Consider the following 16,824-nt stretch of genomic DNA (forward strand, 5'->3'; position numbering starts at 1 on the left):
TGCTGCTAATGACCTAGACCCGTGGTCGTCAAACTGCGGCTCGCGAGCCACATGCGGCTCTTTGGCCCCTTGAGTGTGGCTCTTCCACGAAATACCACGGCCTGGGCGAGTCTATTTTGAAGAAGTGGCGTTAGAAGAAATTTAAGTTTAAAAAATTTGACTCTCAAAAGAAATTTCAATCGTTGTACTGTTGATATTTGGCTCTGTTGACTAATGAGTTTGCCGACCACTGACCTAGACAAAAGAGCATTGGCCTGACGTTCAGACGTTTGTATCTGACCCCCAGGTCTGGCCCTACCTCGTGATGGGAGGTAACTGAAAGAGACTCTAGCTCTCTGGGACTTAGTTTTACCAACTATTGAAGGAAAGGACTGGGTTAACTGACCTCCAAGGCTTGTTCCAGCCCTAGAGCTGCGTGTGTTTATATGCTCTCATTCCTGAGCATTGTGCATATAAAACATAACTTACCTTTTATCCTCAAGTCTGGGAAACACAACTCTCCCAACTTTGCTCATTCTTGCCATTGCCTCCTGCAAAAGAGAACATGGAGTTGGAAAGCTAAACCCAAAGTGAGGCCTGTCCCAGGCAAGGGATTCTAACTAGAATTCATTTCCCCTTAAGATATCCAGTTAGTCCTTTTCCCCGAACTTATTTTCTCTGGTAATGGGAATAAAACCCCAGTAAACACTAAAAGTTACACCTATGAGCATGCAGCCTGGGCTTAATAAAAGGTTGAATATTGAGGCCTCCAGGGCATAAACAGCCTAGAAGGTGAAGCTGTTGTGACTGCTCGCAGGAAATGGTGGGAAACAATGCTTTCTCCTTCCCATTGTCTGGACACCTGGGCTTAAGATGCACCATAATGAGCCACTGAGCACACTGTCCACTTAACTCAAGACAACAATAACTGACTAGAACCCACCTGGTCCCTGTACAGGAGGATAAACTATTTAATGCCTCTTCAGTTCACCTTGGGCTTTTTCCCCCAGCAGTCTTTGAAGCTGTGAGTACAGACACAGGCCTCTGGACTAAGTCCACTTGACTTGAGTTCTGGACTCTGACTTTAGGACACTCTTGTCTTTACAAGGGAACAATCAGCAGACAGCCAGGAGCAGCGTCTGGGTGGACATGTCTGGCGTGTACAGCATCAACGTCAACCATAGATGGTGTTGGCTCCATTGTGGAACTGAAATGGTTCAGTTTCTTCGGGCAGTCTCCCAGTGCCATTAAAGCTATGGCAAAGTTAGGGGGATGGCGTGAACCCACACTTTGGAGTCCAGCAGACTTGACTAGGGAGATTGCGAGCAATAGTACGACACAGGTCCTCAGAAGAGGCCCTGTCTTCGAAGCAGCTACTGAGGCCTTATTGTTAAGGATGTGATCACTCCGGGGTCACATCTTATTATTCTGTATATTTATTAATTACTCACTATGTAACAGTCACTGTGCTAGGGACACAGATTGGCATAAGACATTCTCTTTGTCCCAGAGAAACTCACATGCTACCAGGGGAGGAAAAAATGTAAAAAGCTGACTACCACACAGAATGTCAAGGACCTTGTGTATCTTCAAAATACATCTAAGTGGCCCCTCCCCATCCTTGTCACCTTACTGTGAATTTTACACACACACTCACTCTCACATTTATTATTTACCATTACTTCCCTTCTCACGTGCCATGGATGCACTGGTTCAGGGGTTCCTTATCTGCCTTCTCCACTCCCTGCCCTAACCAGAGTGTAACTACAGGAGGCCAGGGGCTTTTCTGTTTGCTTCTTAATCTCAGCACCTAGAATATTCATAAAAGACACCAAGCTCCTTCCATGTGCCAAGCACAGCACTCAATGTGTGTACACGGAATACAGAGAGAAAGAACGCATGGGTCCTATCAAGTAGCTCCCACAGAACAGAAAAGACGTTTACCATGATCACAATAGTGTGACAAATACTATGTTGGACGCAGACAAACTTCCTTTTCATGGTTATTCAGGGTTAGGAAACATGTAAGCTTCTTCCTCTGCTCATCACTTACACACATTTCCACGCCTGCAAGGATGCTCTATCAACTCCAAGAACGGCAAGAACATTCTGAACTAGTTACCTGCCCTCAACAGATTAAAAAGTACAGAGCGGGGAGATCAGGGATGCTCGGAGCAGCAAGTGCATGGACAGCAGAAAAGAAATGGCAGCCTTAAGTAAGGAGGAGACTTTAAAAGTTATAAAAAATTATTGAAAACGAAATCATGGCGAAAGGATAAAAACTAAAAAAAGGGCAGTCGGGGGCCTTTTTGTGAAGGGGCAAACAGTCAAACACATTGTAGTGAGGTCGCTGGCATTCCACTCCAGGAGGATGTTTTGAGAGCTCTGCCCACCCAACGTGTGTCAGGACGTTTTCCTTCCCAGGCTTAGTTCTGACTCCCTGACAGAATCCCTGTGTCTTGCTAAGACGGCCTCGGCAACCCCATGGCCAGCTTCCCCAGGCTGGGCTCAGGCTGCAGCCCACACTCCAGGACTGTCTTCATGGGCGGGATCAGGAAACCTGCACCACAGTAGGTGCCCCATAAATGTCACTTTCCTTCCACACTTTCCTGTAGACAAAAGGCAGGCCTGGGATTCTCTCTTCCTTTCTTCATGTCACCTCTGCTTGTTTTTAAAACAAATTACTAAGAAACAAATACCAGCAATAGAGACTTCAAAAGTTTAAAAAGAGGTGACTTTTTCTCAAGAAAAAGTACAGACTTAAGCACTGAACTCAGCTCAGGTGTCCACTCCACGGAGAAGAGTTTTTCTGACTCATCCCGCTGCCTGCCTGCCTCCCTCCTAGATGGTGTTTTTTGCTCCCACAGCAGCTTGTGCTTCCAGCCATCAGAGCATGTATGACACGGCACCACAATTTCTTCTTAGCACATCCATCTCCCCAGCTACACAGTGAGCTCCTTAAGACACGAACTGCTATAATTATTTCTGCTGCCAAACTCAGCATCTGGGACGGCGTACACTTTCGGGGAACGTACGAGATGAATGAACTCAAGGACCATACATGTGAGAGAACGCTTAAAATGGAAGATTTGGCTGAAATCTTAGGATGTCAGATATAAGATACCAAAGTGAGCTGCAAACAGACCACCCCGAAGGATTAACAAAAGGGGTGGTTGAGGACCCATGCATCAACTCTTAAATCTTTCATCCACCTGGAAGGTCAGGAAAAGAGCTGGGTTTTCAGGAGACAACTGTGAGTTTATTGTGCATCAGGCCTCGCTCTAGGGGAGGGGTGAGAGGAGTGTCCCCCTCACAAGTCAGGAGAGCAGGCTTCACCGAGATCAATGGACTCGGCCTGTCCCCAAGGAGGTGGGACCCTGGAATGAGTGTGGCTCCTGTTGGAAGGCAGGGTTGGCTGGCCTCTCAGCATAGAAGTGGAGGGCAGGTTGCACCCAGATCAGCTGCACAGTCACCATCTGTCAGACTCCAAAAGGCGTGGCTGTTTCTAGACCTGATGTGGCTCCCGGTGAGAGGCTGCCATGGGCTGTCTTAGGTCCCATCCAACATGGCACCTCATGGGGCAGAGAGTCAGCTTGAGAGATCTACTGGCTTTCTAAGGAATTAGGAGAGGAGAAGCAAATACTAGAACAGAGCGGCATTCGCAAAGACAAGATACTGTAAGTGAGAGGTTTCCGGAAGCGGAGGTCCTCCAACACAATCTGTGACAGAGCCTGTAAACACCCATTAGGCTAAGAGAGCACGCAGACCATTCATGACAATGCTGATTAGATAAGAACTTTCCTACACGCCCAACCTCTCTCCCCTGAGCCCTCCGAGCACCTCCGAGGAATCAGAAAAAAAGCGAATGTGCTGGGGACAAAGTGAATGAGGAAGGAAGACTGACCACAGCCCCCTTCTCTCCTGCAGCAGCTCAGCCGGAGGAGTGCGGAGAGGTCGTATCTCCAGATGAAAATGGAAATGATGATGACAATACATTTCTTTATATTCTCATTTCTGAATTTTGGCTACAACTTAAGAGACCATCAATCTTGTATTATCCAAGTGACTTTGTACATATCTAAGAAACTAGTGCAACTATCAGAATTTCTAACCAGGGCAGAGAAAAAATAGCTGCAAAAACATAAAGGAGCCGTGGGAGTAAAAAACACAGTTGTCCCTCAATCCTATCTCAAGAAGTTGGTTTGTTCTAAGTGCAAGTTACATATGCAGGCGCAATAAACACTGGATCAACATGTATTAAAATGTGAACAGGTTCAAGAGCATGTGATATTTCTTTCTCTTGTGTTTTTTTTTTTGTGTGTGTGTGTGTGTTTGAAATTTTCTACTGTGGCATATATTGATTTGATAATTGTAAGAAAAAATATTGCATTCTAAAAAATGGAAAGTTATGCTTATGGGCAGTTAAAGTAACTGGTGCTCAGTCTCCTCTCTCCTGGGAGGCAGGGCTCACTGTGGGTCTCTGACACAGTAAGGAGGAGGCCCAGAGAATAGCGCTGTCATCAGAAATAGCACTGCTGAGTTTTCTAATTTCTCCAAATAATTAACATAAAACTGAAACCTCATGAACCCACTGGCTGCAATAAATCTGGAAATTACCACAGCATAACAATACTGAGTTATTATGGAAATGCTGACACGTGCTAAATATAGCCACCCCCCACAATATATTTCTGTTCAAAGGGGTCTATTTGAAGTTGGCCTCAAAATTCATACTTTTTGTCAGCAGGCAGGAGCCGGACAATCTTAATGTGCAGCACGCTACCCTCTTTGTTTGAGAGTCTAGACAGCACAATGAATGCAGTGACTTTTCTCTTTCCTTTCTGCCCACACAATGGGAGCTTTTTAAAAACAAAATATTTGGTAAAATCGCATTTTAATCACTTCTTTTCTCTCTCTCTCTAAAGCAGAGCTATAAATAAACCATGAAAGTTCACATTTGATCGTTACTTCTGAAAGCGAGTGGAGGGTCTCTGTGGGGAAAATAGGGGCCCTGTCCCGCGGCCATGAAAGGAGGCATTCATGGGGTTTGACCCTTCCCCGCCTGGTCAGGGCCCAGCTACCAGTTTGCACACACTGCTCACCACTTCTGGGAGCAGCGTTGGCGACCACCAGGCCTGCGTGGGCGCGGGAAACACCCAGTTCTCATGCACTGTGGCCTGGTCTGGGAGCTACCGAAGGGCTTTAGGGTACACTGGGGTGAGTTACCCAGGGAAATGAAGTTAAGGAAAGGAAGGGGCTCTCAGCACCCACGGAGAAGATGGGGATTCCAAAGTGGCAGACACACTAACTTGGGGAGGGGAGGATCCTGTATCTTCTAGTCCTCCCCCAGGGAAGGGGATCAATGGCCTTAAGACTTGGGGAGACTATGGGGAAGTCTAGACCTAGGCACCAAAGGGTACCACAAGCTTGGCAGTGTCCAGAGACATGATCTACAGGGAACAACCAGGACCTGGCACCGTGGGAGCTACACTGTGAGCTCCCCATAGGGAGGAGTGAGGTCACCGTAGGTCTCATGCCCAGGTGACCCTCACTTATAGGCGCTTGGTTCCTGATAGCTCAGTGGCTAAAGAAAAGGACAACAGCTGTCATAACAGGGACAGTGAAGATCTCCTTAGCCAGTGTTCCTAAAATGGCATGCATGCACTCCAGGGAGAGCTCAAGGTGTTGCATTAGGATTCCAGAAGAAAGGATTGGAAGTGCCATTTATATAATTTTTAGTCTAAGGAAGTTAATTAAGCCTGGCCAACCCTTAATATGCATATTGTCACCAGATCCATTATTTGGTCCAAACATCACACAGTGATGGGCCAGGTAAGATGTGAGGTTTCCGAAGGGAGGCATGGGAGCCCTCACTTCTATGTCCACAGCTCCCAGGGTTTGCTACGTGCTGTTCTTCACATGGCCTAGGGCAGTGGTCGGCAAACTGTGTCTCTCGAGCCACATGCAGCTCTTTGGCCCCTTGAGTGTGGCTCTTCCACAAAATACCACGGCCTGGGCGAGTCTATTTTGAAGAAGTGGTGTTAGAAGAAGTTTTAAAAATTTGGCTCTCAAAAGAAATTTCAATCGTTGTACTGTTGATATTTGGGTCTGTTGACTAATGAGTTTGCCGACCACTGCCTTAGGGAAAAACACTTAAAAAACATTTTAATAATGTACTAATGTCTTTAACCTGAAGTCAAAACTTCTGGGTAAGGGTAATGCCTTACACAGTGGTCGGCAAACTCATTAGTCAACAGAGCGGCAAACTGCAGCTCGCGAGCCGCATGTGGCTCACGAGCCGCAGTTTGCCGACCACTGGCCTAGGGGGTCATAGGGATTATCTAGTTCAGTGGTTGGCAAACTCATTAGTCAACAGAGCCAAATATCAACAGTACAATGATTGAAATTTCTTTTGAGAGCCAGAAAACCGACTTCTGCATATGGGCCACGAAGTTTCAATCGCACTGTATGTGTGCGCCCACAAGTGGGATTTTGTGGAAGAGCCACACTCAAGGGGCCAAAGAGCCACATGTGGCTCGTGAGCCGCAGTTTGCCGACCACTGATCTAGTTTATTTAAAGCAACCCTCACAAAATGGGCAACCGGCTGAAAAAGATTCAGTCCAAGGATTAAAGGTAATGTTGATCATTCAGATTCAACTAAATAAGAAAATGGTGCCCTGGCCAGGTGGCTCAATTGGAGCATCATTCCATACACCAAAAGGTGGCAGATTTGATTCCTGGTCAGGGTGTGTACGGGAGGAAATCAATCAATGTTGATGTTTCTCTTACATACATAGATGCCTCTCTCTCTTTCTTTCTCTCCCTTCTTCTTGCTCTAAAATCAATAAACGTATCCTTGGGTGAAGATTAAAAAAAGAAGAAGAAGAAAATGGAGACACTTTTATATTTGGTACTAGCTCTTTATACTATAAGGTAAAAACAATGAAGACCTAGTCAGATAAGAGCTGGGGGGAAAATAAAAATTATCAAGAATACTGTCTGAGATATAGATACACAGGCACAAACAAAAGCATTAAGCAATCATCAAAAACATACCTGGCCTTCAATGTACAGTGCACCTTAAAATACTGCATAATGTTAGTATGAAGACAGCTGTATTTCACCTGTTTTATAGCATGGAATCCACAAGCACAGAACACATCTACGCCCATTCTTAAGTAAGTTTCCATGTATTGAGAATGCAAGCTCAAAATGTTTTTAACTGATAGGGTGTATGACCGAAGAAACATCTACTGGCATCTACTGACCTAGCAGACAACTTCCACGGCACTGCTACGTTACCGGTTTAACCAGCACTCCCCAGGTCCCAACTCTGTGCCACGCAGTGTGCTAACTGCTTTATGTACATGACCTTTTTAATCCTCAAAATGACTATATGACACAGATGTTATCTATCTTCACTTTATGAATCAAAGAAGTAAACAGTATAAAATGTACCCAAAGTCATGAAGGCAATATGTAGTACAGGCAGAATTCAAGCCCATTTCTGACTGCAGGCCTGTGCTTAACCCTCCATACAGGCCCCATGGTCCTTCCTGTACCTCACTGTGATGCGGAAACCTCATCCTTGAGTCCCCTAGGCTTGAGTTCAAATCCCACTTCTGCTGCTGGTTAGCTGTGGGATCTCTTGTGTGAGAACGACTGTGTGTGACACGCCAATACAGTACATTGTACCTTTTCCAGAGATGCTGACACACAGCTCTGAGATACACGAACCTGCCTTCTTGAGGAACTCTGACTCATTTTACTGGAACAACAGGCTCACATGCTAATGTGTGGGCTGAGGCACATGACCCCTTCACAGAAAAACAGAGAGGATAGCAGTGTGATTTTCCTCCAACAAGCACTAAGAAATGGCTAGTTGTTCATTTAGTTATTTTTGTTTTTATTTTTGACGAAGTCATCTTTTCACCCACATCTGGTTTTCTGTGCAACCTCCGTGCACTGGAAACAATAATGTCAATTTAGAAGCAGGAAGGGATGAGAGAAAGGAAAGAGTGGGAGAAGTCTTCATCATTAATCATGATATGAAGACTCAATATCTCAGTTATAATTTTAAATCCCATCTATCTACCCACCTACTTACCTACATACACACGCATATATTTGTTTAGGGTGTTGATTACATAGGGGTACACAGTTATCAAATTTCATCAAACTGTACATTTAAGATCTATATATTTCACTTTATGCATAATATATTTCAATTTAAAATGATAAAAATAAACATCTTATATGTGTCTAAGTATATATGTTGGTATATCCATGTTTTACTTAATTTTTACTTATATGCCTACCAAAAGGGAATAAAAATTTAAATGCCCAGTTTTCTAATCTTGATGCTAAAATATACTTCAAATTAGTCTCTTGATCATAAAGGAGGGGTGGAGGTGTGGAAGCTCTCCAATTCTGCAGGAAATGGAAATGCTAGTGGAAAGATATTGAGTTTCAGAAATAAAAGGGTTAGGGTAGTATCTGGGCTCTGCTACTTACTGGATGTGTGAACTAAGCCTCAGTTTTTCCATCTATAAAATGGAGTAATAGTATCTACTCATAGTGTTGTTGAAAATCCCAGTATCCGACTCTCTGACTATCACCTCCCAACTGGTCCCCTAACTTCCACTCTGGCATTCTCATAGCAGTCGGGGCCCCTCAGGGTGGTTTTCAGGGAGAGACAAAATGATAGGCTCTGACTGAATCAGACAGACTGCCAGGGGGTAAAGTTGGGCTGTATCAGTCACTAGCTGTATTATCATGGACAAACTATTGAACTTCTTTATGCCTGTTTTCTAAAGATGGAAATAATGGTAGTATGCCTCTTGTAGGACTGTTGGTAGGATCATGTGAGTTACTCCAGGTAAAAGCACTCAGAACAGAGCCAGCATGAACTAAATCCTCCATAAATTTTGCATATTTATTAGCATGCAAGCTCCATGTGGCCAGGGGTTCTTATTTGATTCATTCACTGCACTAAGAACTGAGCCTGTCCAGAATGGGCCATGCATAAATATTGGTTGAATCAATCAGTAAATGAGGTGAGTTAAACTTTAACCTTTTGGGATGTTTTTACCCACAATACTTCTTACTCCAAATGTATGGGGGTTTTTCCTCAGACTAACCGATTCTCTAAATCTCCAGACAACCGGCTGTCCTACAACTCAATTTAATTTGGAAACTAACTACCCGGAGTAGCATCAGACTCCACAGGTTTAAGGACTCAATCCTACAAGATTGCAGATGTCAGTAGCCAGCCCAGGCCTCCCATATGTTTGCCGGACCAGCTGTAAAGAGGAGGTTCCCATGACCAGCCTTCACATCGTAGATTTGATGACTTAGAACAGCTCACAGAACTCAGGGAAGCAGTTTGCTTACTATTACCAGTTTACTTTAAAGGATACAACTCTGGAACAGTCAAATAAAAGAGACACACAGGACAAGCTATGGGGTGTGGAGCTTCCCTGCCCTCTCTGGGGTGCACAACAATAGGCTTTCCAAACCCTGTGGCTTAGGGGCTTTTATGGAGGTTTCATTATAAAGCAGCGCTGATTAAATTATTGGCTTTGGTGATTCACCCACTCTCCAGACCCTCTCCCTCCCTGGTGGTCAGGGGGTGACACTGAAAGTTCCAACCTCTCTTTATCAATACACTCTTTTCCCTTCAGAGATTCCACGTGTTTCAGGAATCAGGGACAAAGATCAAACATTTGTACTTTGTTATACAAGGGTCTCTCATCCCTAAAAACTACAATGGACTTCCACTGGTTTTTGAATGAAATTCAAATTTTGCAGGATAGCCTAGAACTTCAAGATGGAGCTGGTGACAATGTCTCCAACCTCATATCATGTCCTGTTCACTGTGCTCAACATGCTAGATACAATGGCCACCTTGCTGTTGACTGCACGCACATGTCAAGCTTGCTCCTGCTTCTCTCAGGAACCCTTCTCTCCATGATCTCTGACTGTCTAGCTTTTTCATATGATTTAGGTCCTTTTCAAACATAATCTCTATGAGGCCACCATTGGCCACTCCTCGCTGAAACGGTCCACTTCTTCCAAACATCTTTTTCACATCATTTCACTTTCTTGTCTTTATAACCCTTCATAGCACGGAGCATGACCTGAGATTCTATCCTTAGTTCACCTGTATCCTTGTTGATTGTTTCCTTTTTCCTCACCTCTACTCGTCCTTCCATGGAGTCAGGGTCCTTGGCTTGCTTATTTTTTGATGTAGCCCAAGCATTTAGCACGGCATTAGTTAAACATCAGCTGAAAGTACAAACTTATTGAACGCCCATTGGAGAGGCACTATGTATCTGCATCTTGCCTCATCTGATGCTCACAAGCATTCGGTGACAGAAGCCGTATTACCTAATTTGGAATGAGGAAACAGAGACTCAAAGAGGTTAAGTGACTTGCCTAAACCAGTAAATGGCTGAGGTAGGATTTGAAATGTGCTTTAACTCATGAATAAGACCAGGCCCATTCCTTGAGGAGTGCACAACCAACAGGAAGATCTGTACTTCGTGAGATCTGATGACTTCAGAGCCCTGAAAGACCCTAAAAACTAGCTTTTTCCACTGTTAGACAAAGTCAGTCATAGTCATGATATTGTGCTTACAGGGGTAGGAAGGTGCATTCATTGACACATGGAAGATTGTTCACATTAATTTTGGAAAGACAATTACTGTCAGCTGTATGACCCTGAGTGAGACCCTTCCCCTCCCTGGGACTCACTTTCCTTATCAGTAAAACGAAGGGGTTGGGTTAAATTATTTCTAAAAGCTTTGCCAACTGTACAATCTGTTGGTTTCATGCATATGTCTTCTTTTTTTTTATTAACTCTCAGTTAACTAGTGAACCAGTGACTTGCAGTAATGGTACAGCACATTAGGGTTTTATTAGGCCACTCTGAGAGGGAATATACCCCACTGTGTTTCTGCAGCAAAGTACAGTTTCATCGCAATCTAGTCACAGAAAACATGGCACTGGGTGCAGCAAAAATATCAACCTTCTTGCTAAAAGCATCAGACAGATTACAGACTCCCAAACTGCAAGTGATTACCCATCTAATAATCTATTGTTGATTGAAAAGAAATGACCCTACCCACATGTCTGTCTGAAAGGCATAAAGTACTGCAGTAAGTTGGAACAGAAATAATAATAGCAATAGCTCAACAACAATAATCATGGAAGCTAACATTTATTGAGTCCTTACTATGGCCCAGCACTGTATTAAATACTTTATCTACTTTATGTCCCTGATGAAAGATGAGGAAATCACACATATTTGGAACCTGTACTCTTTTTTTCTTCTTCTTTGGAACCTGTACGCTTAACCATGCATGATGGAACAAAGGCTTTGGTGATATACGTGACATGATTCAATCCTAGCTCTGCCACTTGCTACTCTGACCCTCAATTTATTCATTTTGAAAAGGGGGACTTAAATACCTATTTCATAGGCCTGTTCTGTGGACTAATGCTTAGAAGGATAGTTATTATTATTATTACTATTACTAATTACCCACCAACTGAAACAAACCATATTTTCCCAGAAAGTTTATCAAAAGCTAAAAGTTCCCTGGCTGGTGTGGCTCACTTGGTTCACACCGTCCCATGCACTGAAAGGTCCCAAGGATTCCCCGGCCAGGGCACATATCTGGGTTTGCAGGTTTAATCCCAGGCAGGGGCTTGTTTGGGAGGCAACTGATCGATGTTTCTTTCTCACATTGATATTCCTCTCTCTCTTCCTCTCCCTTCTTCGCACTCTACAATGAATAAAAACATATTAAGGAAAAAATAACAAAAAACTAAGACTTCCCATGCATATGCTTGAGTGTCAATATTCCCAGGGCTCTCATGATCATTTCCAGACTATTATTCTTCCATCTGCGAGCAAACACCTTGCTCCTCTGAGGTTGACACTGCCCAATGATGGAGATACAATCATACCTACCTCCCCTGCTGTCACCGTCAGCCTCTTGCTCACATTCCCTATGTTAAATGCGACCAAGGCCTACGGTGAAGTTTCCCTATCCAACTGGAGGTTTGTCATTATCACGGAAGATCTCAGCATCTCTTTACAAGGCCCATCCAATGCTGAGTCTCACTAGTTTCAAAATATTTCCCACTCCAGGAACTCTAGTCTCCACTTTACTTCAGCACTCACTCCCACAGCCACACCCTTAAACTGTAATCACTGAGACACCTACACTTATGTCTATTCCAGTATTCTAATAGCCACTTTCTGACTTAGCCCAATTTTCACATTTGCCCCAGCATTCTTACCCGATGCCTTCCCCCACCTCATGGTGATCTCCAGAACCTCAATTCACCCTTTTCTTTCAATCCCTATACTCCTTCTGGCTCAAATTTCTTCCATAGCTGGAATAGAGTGTACTATCTATTTCATCAAACACACCGACCAACAAGAATCACCACTAATGCCCTCTTAGTTGCCAAATTCAATTGGTATCTCTAATCCACAAAAAAAATCATTTAGCTAAGATATGCTTCATTTACGGATGTACGGGAGACACTTTGTTTAAGATGGAGCAGGCCAATGGGAGACTGCAAGTGGAAAATGTGCAACATCCTAGAAGCTCTCAGAGGCTGAACACCTTGGAAATTTATACGGCCTGCTTCGAAGTTAATTCTGAACTCCCAAGATTCTTTGGCCAGCAGATGTGGAACTATAACTGGCAACAAAGAATCAAAATGTAATGGTATTAACACAGTGCATAATGACTGAGCTGCAAGGGATGTTGGCTAATCACTAGGGTCAGTTTCTTGGTGTGTTAGGTTGGTAACTAAGCAAATTATCTAAGACACAGGCCATCTATCCATCCATCCATCCATCCATCCATCCATCCATCCATCTATCCATCCCTCTGCACTCCTTAAAGCTCCCTGCATTGGGCTTCCAACTCTTCTAGGCCAGAGCCACATGAGAGGTAGGGCTTGGACACCCTGATTTCACATTTAGGGCTGACCTTAGATTTGCTTACAGAACAGAAGTCCCTCTATCTAAGCCAGAATTTATTTTAAACCTACTTCAGGAGGGAAAAGACAAACAGAGAGGTTGAATCTGTATCCAAGAGTTGGGAAGACCAAGGAAAACACCAAAGCACTAAGACAAGAGAAGGGCTGGAAGGCAACTGTGAAGCCAGCAGGGTAGGGAGGAAGCAGAGGTCAGATAGAGAGAGGGAAAGGCATGGAATGCAAGTCCAGGATAGACCATTGTGGTTCCTTTTAAACTGATTTATAGTTTTTTCTGTACTCCCAAAGCCCCTTGGCTTCCCTCTATCTTAGCACTTAGCACACAGTAGGATAAATGTCTGTTTACTGATATGTCTCCCCAACTAGACTGTGAGATCTAATGGCCTCTATATTCCCAGCAACTGATATAATGTGACCTTTCTATACACGCTGAGAAATGACAGAATGAATGAGCAGATGGATGGATGAATGAATCAGGGTGTGATATCTACAGAAAGCAATTTTGGGATCTCCTTCAGTTGTTCTTTTTGGAATTTCCTAACTGTTAGGTCAACAAATTCATTGTCAGGTGTCAGGCAGGTAAGATCATGGACTCTAGATTTCCTAGATTGAAACTCTGGCTCTTCTACCTGAATGACTTGGGCTATTTGTACCTTTTGGGCTAATCTCTTTGTGTCTTAGTTTACTCATCTGTAAAACAGAAGAGAAAGAATTATTCATAGTTACTGAGAAAATGCATGCAAACCATCAAATTAGTGCTGATAGCTTTAAAATTTGCGTTACTTTTATTGTTATAATTATTATATCCAACTCCTCCCCTCCCTGCCCCTCCCCCACATGCCCCAGCACTACCCAGGATCTTGTAATGTTTTCTTGAGTGCTACTATTTAAAGACAGCACTTCCTAATCTTGTGCTACGCATGACATGCTGCCTGGGCAGGGGAGTGATAAGGAGCATGGAATGAAGGCACCATTCAACACGGAACACCAGCTGATGCCTCTGTTTAATGAGGGGAAGGAAGATGAACAATGAACAGAATGGGGGCTGTAGGGAATGAAAGTGGTAGGAGCTTCTAGTTTTAGAAACACGGAGTTTATTTCTGAGTTGGACTTCCAGGCCTTTTACCTAAAACAAACACAGAAAACAACAACTCTGTCAGCTGTGTTTATGAGTATGAGCTTGCTCTTGATTTCACAAGACACAGGGAATTCGGTCTGCTTCCCTCTGGTTACTAAATTATAGACAAGCACATGATGTACTGGAAAGAGAACTGATCTGGAAATCAGGAGGCTCCGGTCTTGGATTAGTCTTAGTCTGGGCTCTGTGATTTTGAGTAAGTTGCTTCCTTTCTTTGGCTCCCCGTTTCCTCTTCTCCAAAATGGGAAGTTGGAGCCAGATTATGCAAGTTTTGTTGTTAAAACCATTAGTTATTGAGTACCTGTTGTGTGCCGGGCACACATCAGTAAACCTGACCACACCAGGGAACCTGACAGCTCTGATCCCTGACCTCATGGAACTCCGAGTCCACTGATGAAATACAGGTGCTATTGGAGCGTATCAGAGGGAGACCAAACCAGCTGGGGGCTTAGGCAATGGGAGATGGAGGAATCTCTGCGAATAGGTGGAGCATTTCTTCCATGTTAACTAACGTGAGGGTCATTTACTTTATGCAAAACACCATGCGAGGAACTAATGACACAGGGCAGATACTGCCCCCCCCCCCCCGCCCCCTTACAGAGAAGGAAGGCAAGGCTCAGGAAAATTAAGAAAGCTGGTCAGGGCCACAAGCTGCTAAGAGGACAGGCAGGTTCCAAGTCCAGGTCCTTCTGCCTCAGGAGCTCAGGAGCCTTCACACTAAACTGAGTCCCAAGTAGACGGCAGAGAAAGAAATCAAGATGACTGCTACAAAACAAGAAATCCGTCTCATCCTCTTTCACTCACGCAGTACGCAGAAGGTGGGCTGACTCTCTTGGCCCCCCGCCCCCACTCGCCCCGCAATAGGCACCTCTGATCAGGAGCTGAGAGGAGGGAAGACACACGCTGGGGCCTTGCGGACTAATCTGTAAGAGCCAGAAACCCAGCGCCAGAGGCAGAGGAGGAAACGGAATGAGGGAAAGCGGGTGTCGTGGGGTGTCAGAGCCAACCCACCCCCAGCCTCTGGGTTTGCGATGAGTACACTGAGGACCCGAGTGGATATAGAACTTGTCTGAATTCACACCATTTACAAATGGAGAGCAAGGCCCCGTACCCAGGTCTCTTCCCTAGGGCCACCCAAACCCAGTGAGCCTCCTCCGTTCAAAAAGCAGACCCGCCAAGAACCTTCATTTTGTGCCCATCTCAAAGCCACCCCGGGCTGTGCTCAAGGAATGGGCACTGAGGAACGTTCTCACGAAAACTCCCAGCTGAGCACACAAAGCAGCGGGCCTCAGGGAACATGTGAGGACTGTCTGCAGGGATCTGTGCTGGTGAGGTTACAAAAATCACAATATAGGAATAAAAGAGCATATGGAAGACATCAGCAAAGCCCTCGCCTTCTTCCCATATGTAAACTCGGCCTTCGCTTAAAGTCATTAAGCAAACACAGATGCAGCCAAGCCAGGCACCAGATGGCAAACGAGAGTTGGAATAAAAGGTAAAAAAAAGCTTTGGGTGTTTATTCAAAACTGGGAAGAAAGCCATGTCGCGGTTTCCGCAGAATGGTCACCTAGGGTCACCAGGACCCGAAAGTGACCAAAACATAACAACCAAAATCCCTGGGGCAATCACGGTTGGGAAACCGTAGGGCAACCTCTTCTATCTTCTGATTGGAAGACAGTGTCGGGAGAAAAGATCATGTGGGGAATGGAAGCAGTGGTTCAGTCCTAGAAGGACGAGAGAGGGACGGGAATGTGGGGGGATCCGCTTCAGCTGAGCATGTACACGTGCCAGGAGCTTTGCATCCTCGTCTCGTCTCATCCTCACAACTGCCCAGTAGGCACTGGCCGATTTTACAAATGAGGAGATGTCATCTATAGCTCAAGAGAGCGCTTAGACTCCAAGGTCCCACCACAGGAACCCCAACCTAGCTGCTTCCAATGCTCCCTGTGCACTGTTCCCAGCTCTGCAACTCTGATTTCTAATCTTTGATCATGTTGTCAACCACAGACTATCTGACCCAGAAAACGGTCCCTAAAAGATTCCATTCAGCCCATAATCACTGAGCATTTGCCATGTGCCATGCCCCCGGGAATACCCAGGGATCATATCTATGTACCAGACACACAGGGAAGCCACATGGCACTCTCTCCCCTTCTGTGCTCATACCACTGGGGATCAAACCTGCAACCGAGGCATGTGCTCTGACCAGGAATTAAACCGGCAACCTTTCGGTGCACAGAATGATGTTCAACTGAGTCACTCAGGCTGAGCAAAGCAAGTGCTCTTATATTTGGTTACCTCTGTGTCCAGTGGATTCAGGGTGGGGGCATGTGATAGTGCTGAGAATGCCTCAGAGGAGGAAAGTGACAATACTCAGAGAAGACCACAAAAGCAACTGATGTCAAAGCTAGGACTAAACTCGGGACTTGGGACTCCAAGGCTGCACATCTTTCTCATGAGCTGATGAAGGGTAGGGAGAACATGGAGGGCTGGTAAGTAGAAGGGGCCAGGAATGTGGGGGGCGGGGGAGAGTGAGTGGAGCTCTTTTAGTGCATGTCCTCAAATCACTCTCAAATTCCCAAGGGGTTCTTTCCCCCAGCCCCCACCTTGCATCATCTGTTCCTGTGAGAACGAAACCCAAAAGAACAATTCTTTCAATTATTTGAAAGAATGCTTTTGGATACGG

At 44.9% G+C, this 16,824-nt stretch overlaps 1 protein-coding gene across 12 annotated transcripts in view; it reads right to left on the minus strand.

The window, feature by feature from the left end:
• FGGY (FGGY carbohydrate kinase domain containing) overlaps positions 1 to 16,824 on the minus strand; it is a 396,863-nt gene that overhangs the window by 6,728 nt on the left and 373,311 nt on the right. For all 12 annotated transcript variants that reach the window (XM_079776812.1, XM_079776815.1, XM_079776808.1 and 9 more), the window contains one exon: positions 469 to 530. In XM_079776812.1, coding sequence (XP_079632938.1) covers positions 469 to 530 — 62 coding nt within the window. The remainder of the gene's footprint in view (positions 1 to 468; positions 531 to 16,824) is intronic.

The sequence above is a fragment of the Cnephaeus nilssonii genome (assembly GCF_951640355.1).
Source record: "Cnephaeus nilssonii genome assembly, chromosome: 7".
Classification (NCBI taxonomy): domain Eukaryota; kingdom Metazoa; phylum Chordata; class Mammalia; order Chiroptera; family Vespertilionidae; genus Cnephaeus; species Cnephaeus nilssonii.